This window comes from Chinchilla lanigera, unplaced genomic scaffold (assembly GCF_000276665.1).
Source record: "Chinchilla lanigera isolate Chin_1 unplaced genomic scaffold, ChiLan1.0 scaffold00103, whole genome shotgun sequence".
Classification (NCBI taxonomy): Eukaryota; Metazoa; Chordata; class Mammalia; order Rodentia; family Chinchillidae; genus Chinchilla; species Chinchilla lanigera.
The window spans coordinates 16468-36810 of record NW_004955504.1 but is presented as its reverse complement, the minus strand read 5'-3'; the positions used below and the strand labels follow the sequence as shown (position 1 = coordinate 36810).

General features: G+C 42.0%; 1 protein-coding gene across 1 annotated transcript; it reads left to right on the top strand.

Annotated features, from left to right (window-relative positions):
• Nucleotides 1–6: 6 nt before the first annotated feature.
• On the top strand, nt 7–19312 carry Ccdc127 (coiled-coil domain containing 127). Its single transcript, XM_005406983.2, has 3 exons — nt 7–72; nt 3456–3586; nt 17974–19312. Exons 2-3 carry the CDS (start codon nt 3466–3468, stop codon nt 18633–18635), a joined length of 783 nt encoding a protein of 260 aa, XP_005407040.1. The 5' UTR covers nt 7–72; nt 3456–3465; the 3' UTR covers nt 18636–19312.
• The last annotated feature ends 1031 nt before the right edge of the window (nt 19313–20343 follow it).

The window sequence follows — 20343 nt, the reverse complement described above, 5'->3', positions numbered from 1 at the left end:
GGGGGATACTGCGCCTGCGCAGAGCAAATTCTCGGCCTGCTCTGGGGTCGAGAACCGCGCGATCTGGCTGAGGTAGGTCGGGCTGATTGGCCTCTGCTCAGAGGAAGGATCGAACACCTCTATTTTTAAAAGCTCCCTTGGGTGGTTCCCAGGATTGCCAGGCCTAAGGGGAGTCTAGGGATCCTGACCGCGGGCGATGGAGTTAGAGGGGCGGTAGCCTCGGCCTCGGGAGTGGGCGGAGTGACCCTTGGGAGGGAGTGATCCCAGCCTTGGCCCCGGCCCTAGACTGGTATGGGCGGAAGTGATCCCGGCCTTGCCTCCATCCCCATACTTGCGGCGTTGATGGGAGCGATCCCACCACTGGGCTTGGTTGTTTGGGGCCACCGTGGAGGACGGGACACAGGCCCACCAGACTCAAAGCTTTCCCTGTGCCTTTGACTGCTGGGAAGCTTAAAACTTCAGAGAGCCGGGCGTGGTGGCTCACGCCTGTAATCCCAGTACTCGGGAGGCTGCCGCAGGAGGATCGTTGCGTGGGCTACAAAGTGAGCTCAAGGCCAGCCTGAACTGCATAGCGAGACCCTGTCTCAGAGAAAAAAACAAAAACCAAACAAACAAAAAAACCAAAACCGGTAATCTTAACTATGCACTTAATATTAGATTATTAAAATCTTGTGCAGTTGTTATGAACCTAGTTATGAAGTATTAAGTTTACAGTAAACCAGTCCCATTTTAATGTTTATGGTTTCCAGTTTTTGCTACTAATAAATAAAAGCATAATTTATTTGTGCACAAAGCTTTATTTTTAGGATTATTTCCTTAGGCGATATGCATCAGAAAAGGACTTTATTGGCTGGAAGAAACAAGCGTAACAGCCGGCTGGCCCTCTGTATTGGTGGGCTCTACATCAGTAAATTGACTTAACTGTAGATCAGAAATATTTGGGGAAAAATGATGTCTGTGACTTCTTCCTCTTGTTAGTCCCTTAACAATATAGCACAACTGTTTGCATAGCATTTATATTGTATCAAGTGTTGAGTGATACAGAGATGATTTAAAGTATTTGGGTAGGCGTAATATAATTTAAAGAGCAAAATAAAAGAGATGATAGGAAACAGGGAAGTAGACTCTGGATGGGAAGAGGATATGGAGGTAGAGAGGAAAGCAGGGGAAAGGGGGATTAAAAATGATCAAGATGTGATAGATACATGTAATTATTATGTATCACAAACACACTAATAACAGTACATGGGTAGCTTACATGCAAATACTACAGCATTTCATCTAAGAGTCCTGAGCATGTAAAATTTTGGTGTCTGAGGGATTCTTTGATCAATCTCCCATGGATACAGAAGGATAGCTATACTTCCCAGACTTTTTTGAAAGTTAAGCAGTTTCAGTACTTTCTAAATTAGGTACTACCTGATTCTTAAAATTCGGTGGTTACCACAACCCGTAATATATTCTGAGCCATATATTTGGGTATATCTTTATTACCTATCATAGTTTTATATTTTTAGGTGTTAAACAAGTATTTAGACACCTGTTTTTTAAAACTTGAATTCTTCGTTTCTTACATTCATCATGGTTAAAACTATTTTCTTTTTTCTTTTTTTTTGGTCTTTTTGAGACAGGTTCTCACTATGCAGTTCAGGCTTGTCTTGAGCTCACTTTGTAGCCCAGCATGGTCTCGAACTCCCAATGATCCTGCTGCCTCAGCCTCCCGAGTGCTGGGATTACAGGTGTGCGCCACCATGCCCAGCACCATTTTCTTTTTGTACCAGGAATCGAACTCAGGACGTTGTGCTTACCAGGCAGGTGCTTGTGCCGCCGAGCTATATCCCTGGCCCTATGGTTAACTATTTTGTGATCAGTGTATTTATGGTGGCAAGCTGAAAGCTGTCATGATTTTTGGACACTTAGTGAACTAGTAGATTTGTAGTAACTTTGGCTTTCAGATAGGTTTGGAGTGTGTACTCTGGGCCTGATACAAGGACCGCTGTAATCCTGATTATGACTGCCTTGTCATAAACAGGACTAAGACATCCTCAGGACTGTCCCCACCTTCCCCTCATGCAAGGCCTCATCTTTTCTTCCTTCCTCACACTTTCTGCTCAGAAAATGCTTTCCTCCGACACCTTGCCTGTTAAAATACTGCTTGTTTTTTGAAAACCAGCTCCTATGAAGCAGTATGTCCAGTGTGAGCTCACTTTCAGCTGTATTAGAGTTCTCCAGAGGGGGAAAGAAGCCATTGAGAGACATATATAAACAGTGATTCCTTGCTCAACAACACAGATACCATCTGAGAAATATGTTGATGAGGATTCTGACTTTGTGTGGACACCCTAGAGTGTGCTTAGGCATTCTGAGTTGGCTATGACATTACTAGATCATAGGATCTCCCCCAACTTTTTTTTTTTTTTTTTTCAGTAGTGGGTATTAAACTCAGAGCTTTCTCACTGAGCTACACTGCAGCCCATTCTAAAAGTTTTTGAGACAGGGTCTTGCTAAGTTGCCCAGGCTGGCCTTGCCATTACACCTGCCCTTAGGCCATATGATCTTATGGAACCATCAGCCTATATGTGGTCCATCTTCAACCAAAACGGTGTTACGGGTTACATGTCATGCATGCATGGAATGGCATATACAAGGGGGAGAATTTTTTTTTTTTTTATTGAGACGGGGTCTCACTGTGTAATTCAGGATAGTCTTGAACTCAGTTGTAGCCCATGCTGGCCTAAACTTGCAATAATCCTCAGCCTCCTGAGTGCTGGGGTGAGTGAGCATTTAATTTATTCTAAGAAACTGGTATAAGCATTCAAACAGTAGTCTCATCCAGAAACGCCTCTCAGACCCATCTAGAATGATGTTCAACCAAGTATCTGAGCATGTCATGGCTCAGTCAAGTTAACACATAAAATTAACCACCACAGGGCTGGAGATGTGGCTCAGTGGTATAGCACCTGCCTAGCAAGTATGAGGCCCTGAGTTTAATTCCTGGTACCAAAAAAGAAAAAGAAAATTAACCACTACAGCAACCATATATTGACTTTTTTTTTTAATCTTTTGTCTTTTTGAGACAGGGTCTCGCTGTGCAGTTCAGGCTGGCCTTGAGCTCACTTGGTAGCCCAGGCTGGTCTCGAACTTGCAACGATCCTGCTGCCTCAGCCTCCTGAGTTCTGGGATTACAGGTGTGTGCCACCATGCCCGGCAGCAACCATGTATTTAAACATACTAGAAAACACCTGTGGATCACTTATTTGAAATGTGCCCTACCCTTACTAGTGAGGTTTTTTTTTCCTTGAAAATGCACAGAACTCATTATTGTGCAGCACATAGGTAGAACTGAAAAAAATATTTTTAATAAAAGGAAATGACCATACCAAAGTAGATGATGTCATCATGATGGCTCTGTTTTACCCTCTTTATCTAATTGATATTTCTTCCTTTTTTTCAAGGTATATCTCCATGAATAACTTAAATGATCCTCCAAATTGGAACATCCGACCTAATTCCAGAGCTGATGGGGGTGATGGAAGCAGGTGGAATTATGCCCTGTTGGTGCCAATGCTGGGATTGGCAGCTTTTCGTAAGTCTTTCTGACATTTGTGTTTTCTGGGCTAAAGGTGTGGAGCTCTGCTTCGGACAACAGGGGGCTCGCACCTCTAGACTGTGGCTTTGGAACTGGACAGGTACAACCCAGTTTTATCCTATACAGTGACTCTTAGGTACATACTTTCCTGAGCCTCAGTTTACCTGCCTCTAGGAATCGCTAATCATACCTACAACAAAAGTAGAAGCATTTTGTGTGGAATGGGTTTTAGTAAATGTCTGCACCCCTCAATGGCTTCAGGGCTCTAGACTTCCTTGGCTTGGTTGCCCTTATCGGGACTGATAAGAAAAGCAGTCCTTAAAGAAACCTCTTAGGATGTGTGTTTAGTGTTTGGGAAGTCTGTCTTTGGGAGACTTTGCCCAGGAAAGGTCTGCCCAACCTGGCCAGAAATCCCCTCATGGCAGTTGACTTGGCACTGCTGGGTTCCTCACCACTCAGACAAATTTACAACACCTTAGCCTGTGACTTGTGTCCCTACCCATCATTAGTCCATTGATATGGAGGAGATTGTAAAGTTTTCCTTACATACTGTGGTTCTGGTTGGCATTGAAAACTATGAGAGACTGAAAAATTGAATGGAAGCAAAGCAAATCCATCCTCTGTGTGTAGCGATCCTTTGTGTGCCTGGATTGCCTAACTCAACAAGTTGTAGAGGCTGATAGGACTAGGGGGTCTTCACAGTTCAGGAATCTGTGGGGTACGTGCAGCCATCTGGATTCAGCCTTGTGGGTGCCATCTAAAGGCTTGCAGATCACCACTCAATGCCAGGAGAGGCTTACTGCTGCTCATAGCTAGACAAATGTGCAGACATTTACTAAAACCCATTCCACACAAAGGAATGCCCTGGTAGGTTTAAAATCACACTAATGTAGTAATTGTCTGGTCTTGAGGCTTTGGTTTTGTATTTTTTGCATTCATCCATAGCTTTTATAGCTGTGCTTAATGACTTTCAAATTCTTGGCTTCTCTTGGACGTTCAAAATGCTTTCTGTCCCTGAGAAAAGTTGAGGATGTGATCAGAGGTAAAATTTAACATTTGCATTCGTACAAGGAATCTCCAAAAATATATTACTATATGTCTGAGAAATTTCAGTGTTTCTGCATCTTCTAATCAGTTCCATTGATCTTTGGGTCTGGGTTTTTTTGTTTTTTTTTTTGCCAGTATCATGCTATTTTTATCAAGTAGCTTTACAGTATAATTTTAAGTCAGGGATTGTGATGCCCCACCTTACCTTTGTTGCCCAGACTTGCCTTTGCTGGTTCCAAATGAAGTTTAGGATTGTTTTCTCTAATTCTGTGAGATAAACTATTGGAATTTTGATTGGAATTGCATTAAATCTATGTAGCAGTTTCAGAAGTATGGCCATTTTCACTATATTTGTTCTTCCTACACAAAAGCAAGGGATATCTTACAATTTTCTGATACCTCTTTTGATCTCTTTTTTCAGAGTACTGTAGTTTTTTAAGTCCTTTGTTAGATTAATTTCTAGGCAGTTCATTTTTTTTGGATGCTATTGTGAAAGGTTTTGTTTCCCTAATTTCTCTCTCAGTAAATTTGTTATTCATGTACAGAAAGGCTATTGTTTTTTGAGTGTTGACTTTGTATCCAGCTACACTACTAAATTTGCTTATTAAATCTAGCAGTTTTTTAGTGGAGTTTTGGGGGTATTCTATGTAGAGTATCATGTCATCTGCAAATAATGATAATTTAACTTCTTTCTTTCCTATCATTGTTCCTTTTATTTTTTCTCTTCTCTAATTCTTTTCACTAAAGTTCCCAGGACTATGTGGAATAAGAGTGGAGGCAGTGGATATCCTTGTCCTGTTCCTGATTTTAGAGGGAAAGATTTCAGTTTTTGTCCATTTAGTATGATGTTGGTTCTTGGTTTGTCATAGATGGCTTTCATCAGATTGAGATAAAGACCATCTATTCCAGTTTTCTGTAGGGATTTTTTTTAAATCATGAATGGGTGCTAGACTTTGTCAGAAGCTTTTTCTACATCTATTGAGATGGTCATGCCATTTTTGTCCTTGACTCTGTTAATATGGTGTATTACATTTATTGATGTACATATGTTGAGCCATCCCTGCATCCCTGGGATGATCATGGTGTATAATCTTCTTGACGATTTGCTGCATTCTGTTTGCCAGTGTCTTACTGAGGGATTTTTTGCATCTATGTTCATTAGGGAGATTGGCCTGTAATTCCCTTTCTTAGTTGGGTCCTTCTCTTGTTTTTCCAGGAATGAATTTGGGAGTACTGCTTCCCTTTCCATTTCATTAAAGAGTGTGAGAAGTAGTGGTGTTAGGTCTTCTCTAAATTTCCTGTAGAATTCCATCAGGGCCTGGGCTTTTCTTTGTTGGTAGGTTTTTAATTACATCTTTAATTTCATTGACTGATATTGGTTTATTTAGGATTTTTATATCTTCTGGAGTCAGCCTTGGTAATTCATATGTATCTAAGAATCTGTCCATTTCTTCTGCATTTTCCATCTTTTTAAAATACAAGTTTTCAAAGTAGGTATAGATGATCTTCTGGATTTCTGTAGGTCTGTTGTGATTTCACCCTTTTCATTACTAATTGCGTGGATTTGAGTCTTTTCTTTGTTTTTTTTTGATCAGGTTGGAAAAGAGTTTTTCAATTGTATTTAATCTTTTAAAGAACCAATTCTTTGATTCTTTGTGTTTTCTTAGTCTCCAGTGCATTAATTTTTGCTCTGATCTTTATAATTTCCTCCCTCATAAGAGCTTTTGGCTTAGCCTGTTCTTTTTCTAGGAGTTTGAGGTTCGCCATTATTGTATTTATTTGTACTTGCTCTGTTTTCTTTTTTTTTTTTTTTCTCTGGTACCGGGAACCGAACTCACAACCTTGCGCTTGCCAGGCAGGCGCTTTTTGCCGCTGAGCTAAATCCCCAGCCCCCTTGCTCTGTTTTCTTGATATGCGTAGTCACTGCTATAAATTTTCCTTTTAGGACTGCTTTCCTTGTGTTTCATAGATTCTGGTATGTTGTATTGTCTTTATCATTTAATTGTAGAAACTATATCTAATTTCTTCTTTAATTTCATCTGTGACCCATTGGTTGTTCAGGGGGTGTGCTACTTAATTTCCATGTGTTTATGATGTTCTTGTGGTTTCTTTTATCATTGATTTCCAATTTCATTGCACTGTGGTCTGATAATATGCATGGGATAATTTTGATTCCTTTGCATTTACTTAAGCATGTTCTATGAGCTAGTATGTAGCCTGTTTTGGAGAACATCCCATGTGCAGCTAAGAATGTATATTTTGATGTTGTGGGGTAGAACACTCTGTAGACATCTACTAAGTCCATTTGTTCCGAAGTTTGATTCAGTTCTAATATTTCATTGTTGATTTTTTTTGTCTAGTTGATCTTTTTGTGACAGTGGAGTATTGAGATCCCCCAATACAATTGTATTAGTGCTTATTCAATTTTTCATGCCCATTAATATTTGTTTTGTATAGTTGGGTACACTGGTATTTGTTACATACATATTTCAGATTATTATTTCTTCTTGAATTGTCCCTTTTGCAAGGATGTAGTGACCTTCGTTTTCTCTCTTAATCAGTCTTGGCTTGAAATTCACTTTGTCTGAAAATAGAATAAGCTACCCCTGCTTTTTTCTGGGTTCCTGTTGCACAGAGTATTGTTTTTGACTTTCAGTCTATGAATTTCTTTTTGAATTAAATGTGTTTCTTGTATGAGGCATGTTGTTGGATCTTGCTTCTTGATCCATTCTGCCAGTCTGTCTTTTGATTGGTGAATTGAGACCATTAACATTAATGGTTATAGCTGATATGTATTGACTTACCCTTGTCATGTTATTTTCCTGTTGTTGGTTCCCCCCACTTTTTTTTTACTTCCCTCTGTTTAATTGTTTGCCTTGCCTGGTGGATTCCTTCTGTTGGTGCTCATGGAGTTGTAGTCCTTATTATCTCTTTCTTTAATGTCCTTCAAAATATTTTGGAGTACTGGCTTGGCGGTCATAAATTTCCTCAGATGTTGTTTGTCATGGAATTATCTTATTTCTCCATCAATTTTGTGAGATAGTTTTATGGAGTAGTTGTTTTTTTTTAGGGCTTGATTTACTTCACTCCAAGCTCTTCTTGACTTAAGGGTTTGTGTTGAGAATTCAGTTGTGATTCTGATGGGCTTTCCTTTATAGATGATTTGTTTCATTTCTCTTACAGCTTTTAATATTCTGGTCTTGTGTTGAATGTGTGGAATCTTGACTATGATACACCTGGGTGTAGATTTTTTTTTTACTGTGGCTAATTGGAGTTGTGTATGTGTAACTTATCTATATGTCAAATTCCTTTTCTCTACTGGGGATGTTTTCTGCCTTGATGTCTGTGAACAATTTTTTGTAGCATTTGTGCTATCTCCTGCTTTTTCATTGACTCCATTTTTGAATTTTCTTTGCCTCATCTAGCAGCTGCTGTGTTGATTTCTCATGGTCCCTTGCTATTTAAGAAATCTTTCTTTTCATGACTACTAACTAAAAGCCTGTCTTCTATATCTGAGACCCTGTCCTCACATTGGCTTAATCAGCTGCAGATACTTTCAATGGAATTTTTATTCTCCTAGATATCTGCTTGAATCTGCCTTATAGATTCCATTTCTTTCCTATGCTGAGCATTCATGGCTTCCATAATTTTCTTAAGCTCCACTATTTTTTTGTTTGTTTGTTTGTATCTGCTCTAGAGTGACTAAGCATGGTATTCATTGTGGACACTATCTCTGCAATTATCTGAGATTCTTTTTGATTTGATTTTTTCTAGTGCCTCATTCAATTGCTTTGTTGTTAGTACTTCTGAGAGGTCAGGTGGGTGGATTTCAGATTGTCCCACCTCGTTGCCCCCTGGGTTTTCCTTTGGTGAACTGGATGTCTGAGGTTGTATCTTGTTTGTCTTCTCATTTTTTTTTTAAATTTTAGTTTAATTCCTGGGGTGATCCTTGTAAATTGCCTATGGGGGTTGCTTTATTGCTAGTATTTAGAACCCTTAGGAAATTACTACTTCTCCAAGTTATTTTCTAGGTGTAGCTGGTTTTTGGGTTTTGAGACTGTTGCAGGATCCTACCTCTTCAATTTGTGGGGGATAAGAAGTTGCTGCCTGTTTGGTCCAGCTCCTGGTTTTTTAACACTGTGCCAGAGTGCTTTTCTGTGACCCTTAGTTATTGTCAGTCTTGTATTATCAGGAAGAATAACTGTGTAGAACGATTATGTCCCTTTTGGCTATAGTGGTACCAATGACAATAGCATCAAACAAAGCCTAGAAAATGACAAACTGAGCTAAACAGTAATTTGCCACCTTTAACTGTATGAGCTAGATTTGTGGTTATATAAGAAAATGTAAAACAGACCAGAAAATTGTATGCAGTATACAAGTCCTTAATATGTCAATTTTTCCCTCAGGGGTTAAAATTTAAAATGGTTTAGGCAGAAAATAGAGAAGTGGAAGAAGAGGAAGAGATTAGAAGTAAGGCTGGAGGACAAAGGAGAATCATGCAAACTTTGGGAAACTGGTGTAAAGACTGGAGGGAAAGAGAGCAGAAGAGATAAAAACAAGAACAGAAGAGAACCACAACCACAAAAAGGCTAGAAACCACATTCATACTCATAAAAACAATGAAGGAGGAAAAACCAGAAACAAAACCATAAAAAAAAACCAAGAGAGAGTGAAAAGAGAAAAAGAAAAAGGTCCGCTTCTAAGTTTGTCTCTGCTGTCACTAGTAGACAACGTGTGGAAACAGAGTTCCAGTCTGTGCTGATTTATCCCAGCAAGGCAGCAGTAGCTTTTTGGTGGATTAGTGGATAATCTCAGTGCGCCTGTACCTTCTGGCCAAGATCAGACTCATTTGGCCTGCAGCTATCATCACATCTTCCATGGGTCTGAGCCAAACTGAGAGCTACTAGATGAAGGTGGCAGCTGCTCTGAATTTTAAGGTCAGCCGGCCCCTCTTCCAGGTGGCTCCCAGCCAATCACTATCTCACACGGGACAATTGAGCCCTCAGCCCTCACCACCAGGTAGTTCAGTCCTTCACATCCACCACTGCCTTCCACTGCTGTCTCTCCATGGAGGCCTCTGGGGTTGCCAGCAGTCACCGTGTGACTACAGATTTGAATCGCTTCTCTCATGCAGCGAGTCTTATCTCAGGGAGAAGGTGCAGCCAGCTACCTCCGTATTCTTCAGTGAAGTTTCTCTCCACTTTCTCCATGGGCTTCAGTTCACACTTCAGACCCTTTCTGGGTCCAGGGGAGCCACTTCCTTCCATCTTGTCTTCCTCATGTTGCTATATTCTAGCATCTGGATGGCAGCTCTCAGAGAGGCTCTTTTTCTGCTGCTCACCACTCTGCCATCTTGGTGCTCTCCTCAGTTTAAAGTTTTTAAAGCTTAAAATGTTTTCCCAAGTGGCTGTTTGATTCATTCTATATCCATACCAGTAACATGTTAGCGATCAGTTTCCTAGCATGCTTGCCAGCATTTGATTTTGTCACAGTGTTTCTTTGCCAGCCATCCTTATAGGTGTAAGGAACAATACCAGGCAGAGACAAGCCAAGACCACCAGGCTTGTGTAAAGGCAATATGGTATGGAACTTATTGTGCCTGGGTGCAGGCAGACAGAGGGCAAAAAGACCATCTTTAGGAAACAAAGAGGAGTGGGCTTTTTTAAAAAAAAATAGGGTTTGAAAGAAGACGTGGGACATTAGGCGGAAGATCTTAGTAAACATTAGTGGTCAGAGTTCTTTGGATGTTTTGTGCCCCAGTGGACAAAGTTGTTGAGGTGTCCAGTGTGAATGCTTAGGTGTCTTCAAATGTCTGGGTATTTTGACAGATTCATGTTCCTTCTTATCTCTGTTATGACATCCTGTGTTTGCCAAGGGCATCCCAGTGCTGAGGTAAGAACAAAGTCTCTGCTGGTAGACAGGTTAGGTACTGGGAGAGTCAGGTTTGAACTGAGCCTTATATTAGGTGTGAACTGGCATCTTAATTTTGGTATTATTTTGCTTTTCCCTGATGGCTAATGATGTTGAGCATCTTTTTACATACTTAGTTGCCATCAGGATATATCCTCTTCTATGAAAAATCTGTTCATGTTTTGGGCCATTTTCTAATTGGAATTTTTTTTTTTTTTTCTAAAATAGGGTCTTGCTTTGTAGTACAGGCTGGTCCTGAACTCACTATGTATAGTGATCCTAGTGCTGGGATTATAGATGTGTGCCAACATGCCTGGTGGACTGTTTTTTTTTAAAATGCTGAGTTTTAGGAGTTTTTAATGCATCTTCGATTCTAGTCCTTAGCTAGATATGCAGGTTTGCAAGTATCTTCTTGTGTAGCTTGTCTTTTCATTCTTTCAACAGTATTTTGTAAAGCAAAAGTTTTAGTTTTCATGAAGCATGTTTTACTATTTTTCTTTTTCTAGATTATGCTTTTTATAGCAAGCTAAAAAGTCTTGGCCTAATGATAATTCTGAAGACTTTCTTATTTTAGCTGCAACCCCCAGGACTCTGTTGGAGTAGTGTTTGATCTTATAGGGGAAGCACCTAGTCTCTCACTGTTAGGTACCATGTTAGCTGTAGGTTTTTGAAAATATTCTTCACCAAATCAAGGATGTCCTCCTCTTTTCCTATTTTTCATGATTGGGTGTTGGATTGTTTTATTTTTTCTTTTTCTTTTCTTTTCTTTTCTTTTTTTTTTTTGCTTGGGTGGAGAGGGTCTCACAGTGCAGTTTAGGCTGGCCTCAAAATCATGGTGGTCCTGTCATCTCAGCTTCCGGAGTGCTAGGATTACAGGCCTCTGCTGTCCTGTCTTCGGGTGTTGAATTTTTAGAAATTTGACAAATTTTTAAATTAAAAAAACGCTTTCAACAAAATCTAGCATTCTTTTGTTGCGGAAAGCCAGCCTGATAGGAATACCAAACTGGAGGGGGGCGAACACAGATTAAAGACAAGACACAGATAATGTTGAAAGAGAAGCCGGTGGGCTCTAGCCTCTAGTAGACCAGGAGCCCTCAGCATCTGGCTCACTTCATTCTTTTTCAGCTTAGGCAAGGGAGCAAGCAATTAGGTTTCTCATTATTTGCAAAGTGTCCTCAGGTAAGTATTTCTCTAAATGAGATCTCAGCTGTTGTTGACTTCCTTTGTGGAACTTGCAGCATGCCAGCATGCTGACCCCTTGCCAAAAGGGGAACAGTTCTTCCTTCCTTCCTTTGTGTCTTCAGGGATGGTCACCTTGGCCTTGAGCCTTATGACTACTTTCCCACACTTCATGATAAGAACCCTGAAGAAAATAGGTATAGAGGAACCATACGTGAATTTGATAAAAGCTATTTATGACAAACCAACAGCCAACACCATATTAAATGGGGAAAAACTAAAAGCACTCCCTCTAAAATCAAGAACAAGACAAGGATGCCTACTGTCACCACTTCTATGTAACATAGTACTTGCAACATTAGCTAGAGCAGTCAGACAAGAAAAAGAAATAAAGACTGGAAAGGAAGGACTCAAATTATCATTTGTAGATGATGTAATACTCTACATAGAAGACCAAAGGAACTTCACCAGAAAACTCTTAAAATAACCAACTTCAGCAATGTAGCAGGTGTTATAGTCAGGGAGTACAATTTCATACAGGACACAGAATTTTTTTTGCTGTTGTTTTTGTTTTTTCCGGTACCGGGAATCGAACTCACGACCTTGCGCTTGCCAGGCAGGTACTATGCCGCTGAGCTAAATCCCCAACCCCTTACAGGACACATAATTGATAGGATTATTTTATAGTAGTCATGCAAAGAGTCAAGTACAAAGGAGTGCAGGAAATCAACCCACACACTAAAGACCCAAAGAATCCAGCTGAGTGCCTGGATCCCATGGCAATGTCCTGTATGAGTCCAGCTAAAGACCTAGAGCCTATTACAATGCCCCCAATAAGTCCGGCTGGAGGCCAACAGCCCACGACAATGTCTCATGCAGGCCTGTTTAAAGGATCTGCACGGGGAAGGCCCCAAGGTCAGTGGTGGAAGCTAGAAAGTCTGTTCCAGTGGAATGAAGGATCTGTGCTAGCAGGCTGAGGCTCTCTGCACTGGAGCCAGGAAGTAATGCTCAAAATAAGAACCAGAGCTCTCTGAAAAAGTACCATAGCCATCCTCAGTGACAATGAGGTCCCAAGCTCCTCTAACAGAAGAGACCCAGAATAACAAAAGCAATTTTGGATAATAAGAGCAAAGCAGGCAGCTTTACATTTCCTGACTTTAAGCTATACAACAAGGCAAGAGTGATTAAAAAAAAAAAGTCATGGTATTGGATCAAAAACAGATACATGGATGAGTGGAATGAAATAATGGGTACAGAAGCATCTCAAACACATCGAGCATTTTTTTTTTTTTTTTTCCGGTACCAGGAACCGAACTCACGACCATGCGCTTGCCAGGCAGGCGCTTTGCCTCTGAGCTAAATCCCCAGCCCCCACATCGAGCATTTTGACCCTTGATAAAGGGGCTGAAAGCATAAGTTGGAGGAAGCTAGCCTATTCAATAAGTAGTGCTAGGAAAGCGGGATAACTCTTTGTAGAAGACTGAAACTGGACCCATATTTCTCACAATGTACTAAATTAAAATCGAAATGAGTCAAAGATCTAAACATTAAAACAGGAACATTGAACTTATTAGAAGATAAAATAGGTAGAACACTTGAAGTTATAGGTGTAGAAAAGGATTTTTTTTTGAGATAGGGTCTTGCTATGCAGTTGGCCTGTAATCTCAGTACTCGGGAGGCTGAGGCAGGAGGATCATTACAAGTTCAAGACCAGCTTGGGCTACAAAGTGAGCTTAAGGCCAGCCTGAAGTACATAACGAGACCCTGTCTCAATAAGACAAAAAAAAAAAAAGAAAAGAAAAAAAGACCTCTTCAAGAAATGGTTATGTGAAATGGACACTTCACAGAGGAAAAAGTACAAATGGCCCACATATATATGAAAAAATGTTCAACATCTCTGGCCAGTAGAGGAATGCAAATTAAAATCACACTAAGATTTCATCTTAAACCAGAAAGAGTGGCATCATCAAGAAATCAAAAAATAGCCAGACATGGTGGCACATGCCTGTAATCCCAGCACTTGGGAGGCTGAGACAGGAGGATCGCTGTGAGTTCGAGGCCAGCCTGGGCTACAAAGTGAGTTCAAGGCCAGCCTGAACTGCATAGCGAGACCCTGTCTCAAAAAAAAAAAAAATCAAAAAATAACAAATGCTGGCAGGCTATGGTGAACAAGGAACCCTCCTACATTGTTGTTAGGAATATAAATTAGTACAACTGTTATGGAAGTCAGTGTAGAGACTTTTCAAGAACTAAAATTACAAATTCCATATGACCCAGTATCCACCTTCTAGGTATCTTCCCCAAAGAGCTTATCACATCATACTACAGTGATACATGCAGACAAATGTTTATAGCAGCAGAATTCATAATACTAAATCCTGGAAGCATCCTGTATACCCATCAGCAGAAGATTGCCTAAAGAAAATGTTGTATCTATACATAATAGATTACTCTTTAACCATAAAGAAAGGCAAATTTGAGACATTTGTAGCAAAATATATGCACTTGGAAAATACAGTGTTGACTGCAATAAACCAGACACACCGTTTTAGTTACTTTTCTCTCATTGCTGAGACAAGATACCTGACACCCAAAATTAAGGAAGGAGAGATTTATTTAGCTCACCGTTTGTGGAGGTTTCAGTCCATACTTGGCTGGCTCCAACGCAGAGTGGCACATGGCAGAGGGCAACTGTTCATGGCAGTGGTGAAGATAGGAAAAGCAACAAAGGCAAAAGGGAAGAGTGGCAGCTGGAAGAGCAAGCCTCTTTCCCTCATATACATTGTATACAAATCACCTTTCCCAGGGCAAGTGTAACCCTCACATCCATAATTCCAACATTGGACCATGAATCAATCATGTACTCTAGAAGCCCGCCCCATGACTGCATTAGGCTTTGGGGGGACATCCAGATACAAACCGTAGCACACACAAACTTAAATACCCTGTGGCATCCTTTATTTGAGTAAGGCAAAGTACAGAGAATAATACAAGGAAGGTGGAGAGAAGGAGACGGGGCTGGGTGTGGTGGTGCAAGCCTGTAATCCCAGCACTCAGAGACTGAAGCAGGAGGATCACCACAAGTCCAGTGCTGCGTGGACTACATAGTGAGTTCAAGGCCAGCCTGGACTACATAGTGAGACCATGGGAGACAAGGGGAAGAGATCTTTTGCAAATGGGAAGAGATCTAAGAGACCAAGGTGAGGGATGAAGGGAAGGGGAAGGGGAAATACAGTGGTGTCTTGGTTCATGATCTCAGTTCTCTTCATGACTCAGGTCGCAAGTACATTCCCTTTGGTTGTTCTGTTTCTTTGCTTAGACTTTTCATTACGATGGCTGTTTTCAGTACTGTCATGTAATACTTTTTCATCTTAGTACTGGCATCTCTTGATTATGTTTTTTCATTCAGCTTCAGATCTTCCCGGTCCTTAGTATAGGAGTGATTTTTGTTTGAAACTTGGGCATTTTGAGTATTGTAATGAAACTGACTTTTACATAAACCTGTTTTAGCTGGCCTTCTTTGACATACTCTAAGGGTGAGAGTGGTGTTGACTCCTTACTGCCAGGTTGGGGTGGAAGTCCAGGCCACTGGCCCTGTGGGTTTCCCACCTCCCCTGGTCCCACCTGGCCCCCTTACTGCCCCACCCTAGGTGGATGGTTGGACAACTTGGCTCTCCATCCAGATCAGCATTTGCCCCTGCACATCCCACGTGGAGGTGGGGCTGTAGGTTTTCTGGATAATTAGGCTGGAGTAGAGTGGTTGTTGTCTACTACCAGACCCTATCCTAGTTCTTTAGCTAGGGAGGAGAACTTGTGTTGGGACTTTGGTTTAAATACGTACCCACTGACATTTCACTCCTGGAGTCTTGCATTTGTGAAGCAGGGTTTCACACAAGCTCACTCCGTGGTGCTTGCCAGTCTGCCTCCTCCTCCCCTTTCAGTCTGAGTTTTGTTCTGCGTGACATCCAGGGTTTTTCTTGTAATTAACAAGAGAAATCAGGGCACTGTGTCTGTTCCACAATCCCAGAGGTGTGAGTCCTAAATCCTGTTTCTCTTGCTGCCTTTGTTTGTTTGGTTGGTTGGGGTTTTTTGCTGCTCTGAAGTTTGCTCAAGTCAGATTCCGTCAGGCAAGGTATAGAATAAGGGTTTTGTGAATTACAGTTTATTCTTGCAAGGTTCCTTTATACTTCTCTCCCAAGTGGCTTCTTGTCCCTAGCCTACTTGTTTCAGAGACCAACCCAAAAGTTCCTGGTCCTCAGAGCTGCACTCTTCATTGACCCTGTCTCAGGTGTTCTATGTGGAGCAGATTGCTCTTCGATCGCACCAGACCCAGAAGGGAGCAGCTCCCCCTTGTGCTCAGCCCCACTCCCACAGTACCCGCAGGGTGATGTCTAGTCAGATTGGCTTATTCCTTAAGAAAAATTTACTAGCGCCTGGCCTGGTAGTGCACGCCTGTAATCCCAGCACTTGGGAGGCTGAGGCAGGAGGATCGTTGTGAGTTTGAGACCAGCCTAGGCTACAAAGTGAGCTCAAGGCCAGCCTGAACTGCATAGTGAGATCCTGTCTCAAAAAGACAAAAAAAAAAAAAAAAAAAAAAAAAAAAAAAAACCACAAAAACTCACTAGCTAACCCCCTGGCTCAGGACACATTCATTGATCCTTATCTGATCTGTTGGCCTATGGTTTATCTCTTCCAGCATGTCCTGCAGGCCAGTGTGAGGCCGGCAGCTGTCCTAGTCTTGCCTCCTCTCAGCTCAACACTGCAGACTTGGATCCTGTCCACATGTCCTCTGGTTACTGGAAGCTGGATTAGCCTCAGTCTCCTTCACACCTTGTGCATATCTCTTTGTGCTTGTCTGGTTACATTGTAACTGCTGCTTTCTGTTCTTCCCTGCCCTGGGACATTTTTGGCTTTCATTGTCAGTGCACAAAGGACTAACAGCTAGTTTTAGTTGAGGAGGATGAGTTTGCCTTTGTCCCTCTTGAATTGAAGTAGCTCCAGCACATCTACATAAAAGTGGCTTTAAGTAATACTGTTTAAGTGCTCCTGCAAAGGTGATCTTTGATGTCATGGACTTGAGACCAAGTGTCAAATGGCAAGGACACCAGCTTCAGGGAGCATGCAAAAGTGGGAAAAGAACTGTGAAAGTTGATAGAAGCACTGGTGGTTACAGAGCGGCCAGTGGACTGAAAGTGGGAGCAGGGAAGTACACCATTTGTGAGAGAACCTGGAGCTGCTGCTCTTGGTGGCTTTGGGGCCTTCAGCTTTGAGAATTTGCAGAATACTCCTGTTTTCCATAGGCCTCAAATCCATGCCACTTTTAGGAGGGACAGGCTGAAGACATGGTGAAAAGGTAGAATTTAGCATATAGTTACCCGGGATTCTTTAAATTATTGGCAACAGTGTCCAATGATGGGCCCTGAACATTTGCAACAGTGTTCAGAGGTGATAGGCACCCTGTATTGGAAGGAGATCACCGCACTGCCTTGTCTTGCTGTCCACGTCTTAAGCACCTGGTGTGAGTGGGGAGGAGAAAGAGCTAGTGACCCTGGCTGCCTGTTCTTGTTAGGCTGTGTGGGCCATCAGGTCCTCAGGTCTTCGATTTCTCTGTGTGGCACAGTATGGAAGCCAGCTGCGTGTCCCAGACCCCGTGAGCTCTAGCTTTGGGAGAGGAGCCAGACCTAACTCTTGAGGCTGAACTTGCTGTTTGTTTTTATAGAACATAAGCAAACACCTTGGATGTAAGTACTGGTGATTACTGAGCAAAGCGAAGCACAACTTCCAGCCCATATTGATTTCTTTCCTTTTTTTTTTTTTTTTTTTTTTCCTTTTTCAACTGGGAATCCAACTCAGGACCTCATGCTTGCCAGGTAGGCGCTGCTGAGCTATACCCCCAGCCCCCATATTGATTTTTTTAAAACCTTACTAATGATCCGTGGGGCCCTAAGGCCAGAGCAGGTATATGATGGTAGCTTTGAAGACCAATAAACAATAGTAGGTTTTCTTTCCTGTAGAAATTAGATGATTGAACAGGAGTGCTGTGTGTGTACCTTTGGATGCCCAACCCAGGTCTGATTCTAGGATAAGAACTTTGCTTATTATGTATTTCCTACAAAACACCAACTTCTTGGTACCTCTGAGGATCGTATGCTTTTATTGAAATGTTATTTTCACTGCATTGTTTTCTTTGAGTAAAGATCAAAGAATGCTCTTTATCATGTCTTTTTCTCCTCTATTCACGTCAGGTTGGATTTGGTCCAGGGAGTCCCAAAAAGAAATAGAAAAGGAGAGACAAGCATATTATCAGAGAACAGCTGCTTTCCAGAAGGATCTTGAAGCCAAGTACCATGCCGTGATCTCAGAAAATCGACGTGCTGTTGCTCAGCTGTCTTTGGAACTTGAAAAGGAACAAAACAGAACAACTAGTTATCGAGAAGCCCTAATCTCTCAAGGGCGCAAGTTGTTGGAAGAAAAGAAGCTTCTGGAACAGGAACGGGCTCAGGTAATGAAAGAGAAAAGCCAGCTGCAGCCCCTGAGAGGTGTGTATCTAAGCTGCCTGGAGGAGCAGGAGGACTGGCAGCAGAGAGCTCGGCTGATGCTGCAGGAAGTTGGAGAGGCGCTTGCTGAAAGGCAGCGCATCTACTGCAGCCTGTTCCTCCCACGACGTGCCAGGTTGGAACTCGAGAAGAACTTGCTGGTGCGTGCATCCATTGACCCCATAGCTACTGACTTAGAGATGGCAGCTGGCTTGACCGATATATTTAAGCATGATACATATTGTGGCGATGTGTGGAACACCAACAAATGCCAAAATGGGAGTCTCATGTGGCTATATCTCAAGTATTGGGAGCTAGTTGTCGAACTGAAAAAGTTTAAGAGAGTAGAGAAGGTTATACTAGAGAAGTAAGAGAAAATGAAATAAAACTCAAGGCCAGAAGACAGTAGTTTGTTGTGGCATTCCCGGCTCTCCTATGTTTTCTGTGTCCTGTTTCCTCCCACCTGTGTTGTAGCCACGTGCAGCCATCCTCAGCAGCAAGTCTGCTTCTGCTACTTTGAGCGGCACAGCATGGCCTCAGCAGTGAAGCGTTTCCTACAGATGCTCTACAGCTATGAAGGACCCACTTTCTCTGAAGTATTTTTCTGAGCTGCTAATACTTAGCAGAATAATGTCACCTTACGTTTTAGCTCCACGGTAAAAATTGTTTTTAAAAGTCTAATGCACTGTTGATCCTCAGCAAAAGCAATTTTCTGTCAGTTGTCTTCTCTCCCTAAATAGATTGTCCTCTTGAGTTATTCTCTCCTTCTCCTTACCTGAAGTTGTCAGGTAACATGTCAGATTGCCTCACAGGTGACAGTAGGAAGTAGTAACATCTTCAAGGTTTTGCATTGGGTGGAAGATTTCTCTCACTCACAAAGGGAAGAAACACCAAGTGTTTATTGTATCCAGTTGTTACTTAGTATGTTTTTGGAATTCAGCTTTTGTCTGTATTTACTAAGCAGATATTTGTTAGCTATGCTATACAATCAAAAATACATGCCATTTAAAACTAATAAAACTTTTAACGTGTGATTCTTTACTCTGTACAAACTATGTTTAAGTATCTTATTTGAGCTTTTGCTACAACCAACCTGAAAGGTAGACAAGCACTTATAACACCATTTCATACATAGCTAACATGAATTAGGCTTTTTACATATCATTCATGCAATCTTTTTTTTCCTATGAGCAAGTACTGTTATTATCTAGGTGGGGGTTCCAGCTAGGTCCCAGGAGTCCCAGGACTCAGCACAGGGGAGTCCTCACAGCCATGAACCCTGGAGGAAGTCACCAAAGGGAGAAAGCACGTGGCATGAGCCCAGAGGGAACCAGACATGAGCTTCCAAGGGTCCCTCTGAGCACCTGGAACACATTCCATTCCTCCAGGGGTGAGCTGTGAACATGCGTGACAGATCCCTGGGACACTCACTGGAGTCTCTGCTGGCGTTATGATGGGGGCTGTTCTCATTCCTCTGTCTGGGACAGACCAGTAGGTATGCAGGGCTGGCAGGCCTATGCTGTGGGCTAAGTTAGGCCCAGAGCCAGTCTTACTGGTTAATGGTGCTGGGAACCCTCCCAGGATCTAAGTTCCCAGGTGCCAGCCTTGTAAGTGGCTCTTTGAAAGGATGCAGTCTTGGCGCTGCCATGTAAGCTCTTCCATACATCCTTGCTTCATAGAGGGGATCTGGAACTCATGTACCGGGACGGTGACCTGCACTGGTGACACAAGTAGTGGTGCTGGAGTTGTCTGAGCCAGGCACGTTGACTCCAGAACTACTGGGAATTTGCATGTGGGTATCTGATGGTGGTCTGGCAGGAATGGGAGCCCACAAAACATAGTGGCAGGAATTCTGTATGCTCAGTTGACGCATTGGGTGGAGATGCCTTTATTCCTCTTATTTAAATCCATAGATAGAATTGTATATATTGCTTGTGTATATGTGCATCTTGCAAACTGGCAGGTTCAGTGTTGATTTCATGGCAGTAATTGCAGGGCAACATGCTGCAGCAATTTTGTTGTGAAGGGAAAACTTCCCCAGAGGACCCAGGTATTCTTTAAAAGAGCAATTGTGTCTGA